This window comes from Frankliniella occidentalis, unplaced genomic scaffold (assembly GCF_000697945.3).
Source record: "Frankliniella occidentalis isolate FOCC.00 unplaced genomic scaffold, Focc_3.1 Scaffold5, whole genome shotgun sequence".
Classification (NCBI taxonomy): Eukaryota; Metazoa; Arthropoda; class Insecta; order Thysanoptera; family Thripidae; genus Frankliniella; species Frankliniella occidentalis.
Genome location: NW_026267135.1, coordinates 336,656 through 348,486, shown reverse-complemented (window position 1 = coordinate 348,486; position 11,831 = coordinate 336,656). Strand labels below are relative to the sequence as shown.

General features: G+C 49.7%; 1 protein-coding gene across 1 annotated transcript in view; it reads right to left on the bottom strand.

Annotated features, from left to right (window-relative positions):
* Positions 1 to 7,566: 7,566 nt before the first annotated feature.
* LOC113214493 (glucose dehydrogenase [FAD, quinone]) overlaps positions 7,567 to 11,831 on the bottom strand; it is a 35,125-nt gene continuing 30,860 nt past the window's right edge. Inside the window, exons 10-13 of the mRNA XM_052269230.1 lie at positions 10,572 to 10,763; positions 8,889 to 9,014; positions 8,324 to 8,512; positions 7,567 to 7,935 (exon numbers count right to left, since the gene is read on the bottom strand). Coding sequence (XP_052125190.1) covers positions 7,792 to 7,935; positions 8,324 to 8,512; positions 8,889 to 9,014; positions 10,572 to 10,763 — 651 coding nt within the window. The 3' untranslated portion in view covers positions 7,567 to 7,791. The remainder of the gene's footprint in view (positions 7,936 to 8,323; positions 8,513 to 8,888; positions 9,015 to 10,571; positions 10,764 to 11,831) is intronic.

The window sequence follows — 11,831 nt, the reverse complement described above, 5'->3', positions numbered from 1 at the left end:
TTGTTAAAATACAATAGTTGTAGGGCGGCTGAGATATAACAAGTATTGCACTCGTTACGTATGCCAGAGAAGGCTCTCTTCATATCCACGGTGTGCCCCTCTAATAGGACGACAGTGATGTCCCTGCCCTCCATCTCCTCATATATCAAATTCAGGGAATCAGCGAGCGGGATCTTGTCCCTGCCTGCCCCTAGGGCGCACGCGTACAGTTTCCTGCCTCTGGTCATATCATAGAGCCGCTGCAGACACCCCCTTAATGACGACAGGCTCGGCTTACCGTGATAGAGCGCCTTGGTCACCAGGTGGTACACTCGTCTATCATCAGGCAAGTGACTGACTAGTACATCTCCCACTTTAGGCGCTTTGCCGTCTGGGCCGCCAGTCAACAGGAAGGCTCTTTCATCTACCTGGTCTCCACTAGTACCGGCCTTAGCATTTTCGATGTACTTGAAGATACCAGGTGCTATACCCTCGCTGGCAACTACGTCCGCCGATATGCAATGAACGTAGTCACCTGACTGACTAAATAGATCACCGTAGAGGATTTTGACGCCCCTCCCCGCCTCTGGGGCCCACCCGGTGGTAGTCGGTGGCGGGGGCAGCGGTTCTCCGGGACTGGTGTTATGCATCACCACCTGTGGGTCACCCCGTGCTGGTGGCGGCCGCAGGCTAGCGTCGCTCGACGAGCCCCCGACCTGTTTCTTCTCTCCGAAGATTCCCATTGAATACCACTCTTCTACGACATCTGGGGGAACGCCGTAGGTGTCACAGAGGCCCCTAGTGTCACGTCGCGGGTACTGACGCATGACCAACGGCACTTCGGCCAACCTTGTACTAACTGTTGGCGCCGCGCGATAGGAACCCTCCATTAGAGCAACGGTCGCCACCCTATCCAGTGACACAACCACCTCGTCCATCATCAGCTCGAAAGCCACGAGCAGTTTATTTAACTCTTCTTCGGAGTAGCCCCGCTGTTCTTGCAATCGGCCCAAACACACTAAGTACACCTCGCCCGACGTCGGCGACGACCCTTTCGGTTTAAAGAGTTGCACTCTAGTGAAGAAGGACAGCATTTGCTCGGCAATCCGCCTGAACGACCGGATAACGTACCTGAGCTTCAGGATAAATACGCCAGACACCTTCAGCAAATGCAGTGCTATGGCACACTCCCCAAGCACCACATCTTGGTCCAGAGTTTCGACCGCCATCACGTTGCCGGAGCTCGAGACCGCTCCGTCGGCGAACACCAGGTCTGTGTTGAACAAGCCGTTGAGGGCGCCCACTGACTGTACAAACTGCCGCCGCACGCTCGGCTCACGCACGTCCCCAGTCCCCTCCGGGTAGAGAACCATGACAAATTGACCTCGCCCAACGTACAAGTTCTCCGTCATTGTGGCAGTCGACAACTCTTCTGAGACTCTCTGAGAAATTCCTATGACATTTTTTGCACCCGCGAAAAGAGCCACCTGCATGGTGCCGCCTGGTGCGCTGCATAAGTCAACATAGTTCCTAGCGCGCAAGTTCAAGTTGAAAAAGTCCAACATATGCTTAAGCTTGACGCTAGTGACTGATGCGTAGACATTCCTCAACCGTGGTGGGATGAGATTGCGTTTGTCCGAATTGGGGTACAAGTTGGCACACACGGAGTTGTATTTATCCGTGGGCAAGATGGCAGCTTCGTAAACTGCGGAGTAAAATCTCTCGGATGGAGTGCAGTTGAATTTGTTGCACATCGGATCATAGTGCTGAGCTTTTTCTCTATAGTTAATATGCACTATAGGGCCTCGACGACCGATCACCTCTTGTTCCCCTTTTTCAGCGTCGTGTTTGCACACTCGTATCCCATATACCCTCGTGAACTCTTTAATGGTGTCATCTCCTGCCATAAATGTTGTGTCCGTGGGCGGGCCATGTTGGGGGTAAATGATAACTAATAACTTGGTGTTTACTCTGCTTCTGAGAGGGAGGTGCAGACCACTACTCAGTACTGGACCGCTGCCGAACTGACTGACTAGCGACTCAGACTCACCGCCTGGCCTCCGGTGGCGCTGCGCGCGCCCCCCGTGGCCAGGTGTATAACTAACCGTCTTTCTGCTAGTCCAGAACACCACAATTTTAAAAATATTTTATACTACCTGAAAAAACTCATCTCTGTCCAAATTTAAGGTCTTAGTATTTAAGTACAGTGTTGCAAACATTTGCATGTCAGCCTTCAGTTCCTGAACTTTGACAATGGCCGCTGGCTTCTTTTGCGATTATGTGCTAAAAAAGTGACACTTGTTCTTCGGAATCCTGTCAAACAGAGCTTTTGAGCTGGCACACAACCGTTCCTTAATAAAATTTTGCATCATGTCACCGCCTGTTTTTTTAGCATTTAGAAGGATATTCTCCCTTTCCTGGGATTCTTGACGATTTCTGCCTTCGGTTTCTGGTCTGGACCCCGCTCTCCTCTGGACTTCCTGACGCTCCTCTTTTCTTCTTCTTCTGGCTCGCTTCCGACAGTGCCGTAGCAAAATCAATTAAACTTGCCCCAAAAACTTTCTTGCCGTCCGCCCCCTCCACAATTCTTCGCTCGCCGCCTGCCTTCGTCGTCTGCTTCCTCACCGGTGGTTGTTCTTGTTGTTTTGCCGGCCTGGTGTCGCACGGCGGGGGATCGTTTGCTTGCGGCGCGTCGGCTGCAGGCAGGGTGACGTCGGCTGATGTCGTCTGCGGCGCTGGCCCACTGGCACGGTCTCCTCCTCTCCCTCCTCCGCCTCCACCTCCGAAACAGCAGCTTCGTCGTCGGTGAGGCCTGCGTCTGCTCCCCACTGAGCCACTGCGACACCATATGGCTCTGGTCTCGCAGTAACTCAATGACATGCTAAGCGCTCCGCTCCGACAACTCGCAGTTGAACTACAGTCCAGCTACAGTTATGCTACATTTCATCCACCGTTTGGAATTCCTACCACAAACGAATAAATCGTCTCCTGCTGCTAGGTTCACATGACAAAAGCAGTATACTACACGTGCACACCGGCCATTATATGCATGTATACGTATTACGCTTAATATCAATATCTTTGTTTAGAAGTACTCTAGCTGGGGAGGCGTCAAAAACATCTTAAGCACGACCGGCAGTTTGGGAAATATGTACTCACCCTCCTGAGTAGGTAGCTAGGCCTGGTTCGGGGTAACTCCTTTCGCCCCATTCGTCCCATAGTAGTATGCTCCCGGCCAGCAGAACGGCACGTGTGCGGGGTGGGGTGTGGGGCCAAGCGGGACTTTCCGGGATGTCTTGTACCTGTTAGGGTGATGAGTGGCCTCTACTGCCCGGTCTGTTAACCAGGTGCAAGAGCTCAGCAAACATACGCGGGGTCATGCGCAAGTAATTGCGGAACTTCTCCGGATCATTCTCACGCATGAAGGATATCAGGGTGAACCACGCGCCCCATTTCCGTCGCATGGAGAACAACGGCCGTAGGGTCCTACCCATCGACGTTCGTTCGGCCCCTTTGTTCAGGTTCAGAAGGATGGCCTCCCTCAGCCGCTCCTGGAGGACAAGGCGACGCATAATCAGCACTCGTCGAAGTGGATCCTCATTACGAAAATTCTCACCTACTCGACACAAAATACATTTCAAACGGTCCGTTGCAAGCACGACCCGAACCGGAGTGAAAACAATAATACCACTCACCAAGCATCAAACGGCGTCGAGCAACGCCTCGGCGATGCAATTGCACTGGCAGCCCCAGATGCATACGTAAACAATCACGGAGTACCCGGCGGTTTCGTAGCAGTCGAAGAGCATACACAGCACGATCCATGGTGAGCGCACGCACGAGCGCACATTACCAAAAGCAGACGACACGAGAAGACGAACTGTAGCACACATCGATGACAGGCGAGGACTGATGCCTGCTGGCTGGCGACAGCTTCCGAGGTGCACTTTCGTGACGTAGGCAATGGCTGGTAGCGCTCCAGCCAGCGCGTCAGTCTGCTACGCCGCCCCGCTCCCGCTACATCGGGTGCGTGAGAAAGGGGAAAGAAAAGGCCAGGGCTGGGAGCGGGCATGGTTGCAGTAGGAGATCACAACAGTATGCAGCCTATCAACCCGTTTAAAAATGAAAAGTTCCGTATCTTGTTCCCCTTTTGTTCCGAAACAGTCCGTCGAGCCTCGGACTGTTCCGCGGTTAGTCCGTGCGCCGTTCGGACTAGCCCGGTTTCAGCCCTCCATCGGACCGACCAACATCGGGCTTGTCCGGACGGTGTTCCAATCCCTGCCTCGCCCGATTTTAGTCCGATGCGCATCGGACTAAACCCGATAACAGTCCTGGTACGGTCATGAGGTACGGACGAGTCCGAATTGCGTCCACTAACAGACCCAGTTGGGTCCTCTAATTCGACTATTCCCAAGACGTTCTTCGAAGCCAAATTTTGTTTAAGTCCCCTGTCAAAGTTAAATTTGGTCAATAACTTGTGATTGAAGACTGAATTTAATATCGGTGTCTGCATTTACATTTCTGCATCAGCTCGCACTCTTCATTTACAATCAAAAATCTAATGACATAGTCTTGCATTATATTATGTAGTTTGAAGTTCGTTTCATTATTTTTGTAGTGAGATAAATTTTGTTTCATTGTATTGTAGTCAAGTAGACATCGTAGAGCGTCCCTTATTGCCTACATTATTGTCGAAAACCGCATTCGTGTACGTCATTTCGTTCGCCCTCTAGAGCACGACGCTTTGTCTATAGAGCGAGTCGTTGAAGAGGCGGCCCGATGGCATCGTCTCCAAGAGGTCAGCATGGCTCAGTTACAAACGCCTATCAGCCGAGGCGAGCGGACGTGCGGTCGGGTCCACCTGACGGACCAGCAGTGAGAGTGTGTGGCAGTGATTGTTGTTTTTGTGTCTGTGTGTTGTGAGCCGAGGGCCTGAAGATGAGGACGAGTACGATCACCATGACCTTCACCGAGGCGAAGCCGTCGACGGAAGATCTAGTGGACTTTCTGAAGTATTTGAAGATAGGATTAGAAGAAATTGAAGTTATCCAGGAAGAGTATGGCGGGAAAGCTGTGCACGTGAAGCTAGAGGACAATTCGAAGATGCGAGCGAAGATTAGAGGGATTCTGAAGACACCGGGACGCAAGTTTGGCAGCGAGCAGTGTGTGTTTTTGACACTCAACGGGGCACCAGTGAGCTACGTGAAAGTGAGGAATCTGCCGCCGGAAGTTAGCGACGCTACTCTTCTCGGCGACATGAGTGAGTACGGAGAATGTTTGGAGGAGATAACCTGGGACCGTTTCAAGAGCGGGCCTCTGAAGGGCATCAAGAACGGGACGAGGCGATTGGCCATGGCGTTGAGTGCACATGTGCCCTCCTACATTGTAGTTGGGGGGTGCGAGGCAGTGGTTGAGTACGCCGGCCAGCCAAGAACTTGCCGCATCTGCGATTCCCCCGACCATCTGCGTGCGAAATGTCCCGAGCGCTTTGCGACCGGGGCGGGAGAGGCAGCGGACGCAGCCTCGCCAGCAGATGACGAGCCGGCCGGTGGAGACGAGGGGGAGGAGGAGGAGGAGGTGGCCGTCACGCGCGCTTCCAGCGAGCCACCGCCAACAACAACATCAGCTGCCGTCGGGCTGCCAGCAGCCGACGCGCCGCCAGCAGCCGCCACCTCGCCGCGCGGCCGCACCAGCCAACAACAAGATCAACAACCAGCGGCGGGTGAGCAGACGACAGCAGGCGGAGAGGCAAGAGTTCTGGAGGGGGCGGACGGCACCAAAGAGTTTGGCCAAAGTCTGCTAGACTTCTCGGAAGTACTCAAGAACGCGGGCAAGAATGGGGACAAGAAGAAGAGAGGCGCATCAGGTAGTCCAGAAGGGGGCGGGGTTCAGACAAGACAGAGTAAGAAGAAACCGGCGTTGAAGAGATATTGATGACGAAGCTTGAAATTTGATTTGTATTTTTGTTTTTGAAATTAATTTGGATTGTTGTATTTGCTCATAACCTAAAGAGAGAAGGAGAAATCTGTAAATAAAACTGAAAACACGTTGGAAGAAAAGAAGGGGGGAACACAGAGTACAGAAGCGGGTAGCAAGGGGTATACACCACGGAGAGAGGAGTAAAAGAACAGAAGGCACGGAGTATCGCCAGTAGCAGACAACTGCTGAGTGTGCAACGCACAGGCGGAAAAAGGGCGGGGAGTAGCGACGCTGAGGCCAGCGCTCGCGTAGGATTTTCACCACGGATCTTATACTGCACAATGTATGACAGGGTTTTTTGAAAGTTCTTTAACTTTAATACCACTAATATTTTTACAACATCTAACATCATAATTGAAATGTTATGTAAATTTTTCCCTGTTGTATTTTTGACCGAATAAAAGTGTTTAAAAAAAAAAAAAAGTTGGTTAGAGCGTCGGAAAGGAAAGGACAAGTCCGACGAGCAGGGATTCGAATACTCGTCTTCTCTGCCTTTTCTCGGGCCTCCCTTTAGTCCGAGTCCGAAACGAGTCCGATGTCCCACTAGTGCAGAGCATCGGACATGTTCCGAAAAGTGGCTTATTTTACCGTCTTTTCGGGCTCGTCCGAAAGACGGATTTCGGACTGAGTCCGATGGGGGACACATTCCGGAACTTCTCATTTCTAAACGGGAAAGGCCGCCGTGCCCCCGACGGCACGTCCACGACATCCGAACACGCGCAGTGAAAAGAGGTAGGGGGGGGGGGGCAGCTGCGGCACGCCGTCGACGGGCTCTGCCACGGGGCAGAGGGAAGTGCGCGCGACATCTTTAGGTTCGCCTGACAGGCGACGATGAGCTCTGGGTTGCCCAGCTAGCACATCCACGACGCACGACTCCCCTGCTAAAACCGCGCCGCGACACAACGCGGTTGGTGGCTGGTGGCCACGTCATTGGGACGGTTAGTCAAGTACAGTGAGTTCTTGATGTTGTAACTCTGATTTTGGAGGCTGGTGCTGGTGGTTTTAACGAGCGCTTTTCAACTTAAACCTTGCCATTGTTCTTCTGCGTGGTGAGTTTTGACTTGCGCTTGGTCGTGTGACAATTTTAAACCTCTATTAGCATAGGTCGGCAACCCATGTTTTCCTCACATAATATTTATGAGGCATTCGCAACAGTTCTGTCAGCCTGAAAAAGCGTTCTATGGTCGAACAGAAGTTCAAAAGGTTAAAAAGTGGTCTAGTACGACTGTTATTGCATAATATTTGTATACTGTTTTCAAATTTTACTGTTTCTGCCGTCTTACAAGGCTTTCAAAAATGATTTTTTTTAGAAATGTAAAGCTTTGTTCCAAGGTGTAACTCGTCAAAGTAGCACCCAAAGTAGAAGCTAAAATTTTGTCCGTTTTTCTCTATTTTGTACCGTTAAGGCGTTGAAGGGATATTTGAGGCAAAAAACACTGTAAGGCTCAAGTAAACCACTATTAACTGTGAGGTTCAGGAAAAATTTCAAGTGCCATCCGACTTCTAGTATAATAACGTTTAAATTTTCGGAGTTCCAACGAAATCGGAGATTTACACCTGAAAAGGTTCCCTTGTTAGTCTGCACACCCGCTCAATCAAAAAATCACATTTGGTAATGCTTTGTTTGGCAGATTGTATTTCGTTTATTAAATAGCAGAGAGCGGCCCCTCAAATCAGATCACCACGGCTCTTTATCATCGGAAACGCCGTTTTGTTTCAGTCGGGACTGGACTGGTTTCCAGAATGCAAAATGTTCGAAATGGTTAGGTGGGTACAGCGTATCTGATTAAGCGGCGCTGCACTAGGAGGCAATGCACGCCTTTCTGTGTTGGTTTAGCCAGTTTTGACGTTGTAGTCTTGCTTGATGAAATCCGACCCGACCTCGCCAATCATGACGCAGACGGCGTTGGTATTGCCGCTCGTTGTGCCAGGCATGACGGATGCATCCATGACACGGATCCCCTCGACGCCGCGCACCTGAAAACAGGGAAACCACAGGAGACATGATGCCGACTAATCTTCCTTCGCGCTAGATGAATATGTAGTTGTGCAAATGTTCGCGCTAACATATATCTTCGTTCCGTTTTGGACGAATTTGTAAGCAAAAAGCACATTTTCGCACTCAAGTAATGCATATAAATGTTCAAATTGAGGCAGAAATGAGTGCAAAAAACTTCTCTCATGGCCGGATTGAGGAAGCACTCAAATGATGCGAATCTCTCTCTCTCTCCCTCTCAAAGTTTAATGACTAAGAATCCATATTTTTGGGTATAAGATGTTGTGAAACGTGTTCCATGTATGTACTAACTCGCACACTCTCTTCGGGAGTGACTTTTACGTCCGTCTACCAAGTCCCTAGACGTACCGCCAAACGTGGTGTGACGACGGCGAGCTTGTCGCTGTCAGGTCCCATGCTGCACGTAGACGTGGGGTGCTGGTTGGCGGATCCTGCGCCCTGGAAGGTACACTTCCAAAACTCGTCGCTGTTAAAGGTGAGCTGAGTGCACTGCTTGGGCTTATTGTAGCTCAAAGTGATGTTGTTGTCGCGGAACACCTTTGAGGATATAGATATAAGCCGTATCAGATTTAACAATAAAGCATTCCGGTAAATCCAAAATGCTGAAGAATGCGAGGAGGAAGAAAACGGATATCACTATGCTTTTAGATGGAACTTCCGTTTTCTTGTTCCCTGCATTCTTCTGCATTTCAGCTTTACCGAAATGCTTTATATGACCAGGCTAAACAGCTGTAGGTAGCAGGTACGACTTCCGAGATGGGTACCGAGCAGTCCAAAATGACGCTGTTGTTACTAGATAGATGTGCGCGAGACTACGTCTCACGTAACAGGCCTTGAGATCTCACGAAACACAGTTATGTTACGCATCGACGCGCCTGTTTCAAGTAAACAGTCATACATTATTACTTCTGACCTTCGTTGAGTTGAGTTTCACCGCTAGTCGGAAGGCCTCGTAGATTGGTTTCAGATCCGACTCGTCGCCAAATACATTATGGTAAATGAGAGGCATGCCGTACGGATTTGCCTTGTTGAGCAGAATCTGTAAAAGCCATTAAGATTGACACAATCTAAAGAAGAAAGGGCAATAGGGTATTTCACCAGACGCAAACCGGATCCAAAGAAGAACAAGAGTTGTTCCTGAACTCTTTCCTCGGCGCTCATTGGCCGATGCAGACGAAGTTCTCGGACCCAACACTATGGGTCGACCGCCCTCTGGCCAGTTCATTAACTTCGTCGGCGTCAGCCAATCAGAGCAAGGGAGGAAAGAATTGAGGAAGAACTATTGTTGTTTTATGAATCCGCTTTGCGTCACATGAAATACCCTATGTCCTACAGTTACCATTCGCACCGCACAGCCACGCCTCTCAAAGCTGCGCTGAGCTCCATCTCGTCTCAATAGGGCATTTCGGGTAAGCGAAGCACTGGATGCGAAACAGCCGACCAACTGCCGGAGCCATCTCAGCCTGCGAACTGCGCATGCGCAGTAGACGCTGCGCCACCCCGCTACTGCCCCCTCTCCCCTGCGCATCAGCGGCAGAGATACAACCAGCGGTGGACTGGGCAGTTCGTTTCCGCCGCCCCGCTTCCCCTTATCCGAAATACCCTATTTGGCCTGGCCCCACTGCTCACCGCCATACACTGCTGGCGTGGATTTTGATTTTTTCCTGATGGCTGTTTTAGCGGCTAAATTTACACACACAGCACTGTGGCTTTATCGTTCGGCCGCCCACGCACCGAAGTGGAGAGTAGCTCTCAAAGCCGCGCCGGCCTCCATATAAGATCCGCGTGGCTGTGGGAGTGGCCACTGCAACCGCTCATTACACAAAGTTCGATCTGTTTCGCTCCCGTTACACAAAGTCCGATGTGTTGCGCTCCCGTTACACAAAGTTCGATCTGTTCCGCTTCCGTTACACAAAGTTCGATCTGCTTTCCGTCGCGCTCTGCATCAAGGTCTTATTATGTTTATATTTTCGCTAATATTGCCGGTAGAAAAAAAGTAAAAGCTGCTGTCTGTTGCTAAAAGATTGAAGAACAACATACTCTAAAGAAAAAATTGAATGCCACAACAACAAAACTCTCCCGAGAGCGGCCAAAAGCAGATCGCACTTTGTGTAACGGGAGCGGAACAGATCGAACTTAGTGTAACGGGAGCGAAACAGATCGAACTTTGTGTAACGGGAGCGCAACACATCGGACTTTGTCGTTAGAAGGCATCGTTGAGCAAATCTGTACAGGGTAGTCCACTGCAAGCCAACCGGAACGTAAAGAAGAAAAGCATGACTGCTCGATCTGTTTCAGTCTGCGCGCTCATTGGCTGACCACCCAGCCACGCCATCTTTGGCCAATCAGGAGGAAACCATGAAACAGATCAGTGACTTAATGCTCTTCTTCCTTAGGTTCCGATTGTGCAGTAGCGAAATACACTAGTGGATGCAAAGTAGTATCTGAAAATGTGCAACCTGTGTCAAAGTCCAGTCCGACTTTTCGCGTTTTCTTCGTGTATGCGGTATAGGCGTATAGCGAAACAGATAGGTTAGTTTTTTGTAGCAGCGAAACAGATAGGATATTGCTTTACGGCCGCGTCGAACCCACTTACGTGCCCGCGACTTTTCGGGTGGAGATTTATGGCATTAAAACCAAGTTGATTGAAGTAGGTGCCAGCTGCCTCGGGTGAGGCACATCCTTTGACGCCTGTTGTGGTTAGGTACTGAGAGCCGCCAAGGGGAATCTGGATGTCAGGGCGCGGGTCATCGGCCTTTTGAAACTTAGAGCGGAAGAAGACGTTCGCCTAGGAAAGAGAAGTAGCTGCAAATTGTGTGCACAGTACGAATACGATCGCCAACACAAACCGCCAGCGATCTCAGTAAGCATTATGTACACGCTATGCTGTATGCAGTAAATAGTGTGTACATTTTTAAACTGATTTGTCTTGTATCGAAAAGTATTGAGACAAGCAGTTTGTCACGAGGGTTGAGATAAACTAACACATTCCCGAAAAACAAGTAAGATTTTACAGGATCCAGTTAAGTAGTAGTGGATCCAGAGGCTCTCTTAGAGATCCACTCCCAGATAGAAATGAAAATCCATCAGTTCGAGGTGGATTCGACGTCGAATCGGCTATCATATCCGTCTGGGACTCACATGTCCCTGGATCCCATTTAGTATACTAGATTCCGTGCAACTAGTTCGGGATCCGGCCTGACTTCACTTGGTCTATCAAGTTTCTCACAGGGTCTCATACAAAAGGGAACCATTCTGCGTCTCTTCGGGTCTGGATACCCAACCGGATATCACTCAGCTCACCGTCACAAAATATGGAGTGGCCACCGTCAATCTAGTTTTTAAAAGCAATGATCAATACCGTAACGGTGTTGTCCAGTAACAGTCTGGCACCTTTACTGTAAGGTTCTGCATTGAAGTACAATCTGAACAGTAAAATAAGACACGTTGCAGGTAAAAGGAACAGTATTTTCATAAACTCGAAATAATCCTCATCAAATGATATCAAATAAACTTGGTAACTGTTTAAATATTGCACTTATTAGCCCATGGTGATATTGTTTAGAGTTGATACTCGGGGAACAGTCGGTGTTGTATTCTTTCTTTTAAGACGTTTTCTTATGATGCTCAATACAATACAAAGTGTTACTTAGTTGTGGTGAAGAAAACAAAACCAAATCGCATTAAGCAAACTGAAACCACATCAGGATCAAGCACTTGCAACGTAGATGACTGAAGAGACAAAACATCCTTAGGCTAGGTCGACGCGTCCTAACAACAATATTCTATCTACGGAGCGTCGTTTTCAAAATATCCTATCTACAAAGCGTCGTTTTCACAATGTCCTATCTGCTAT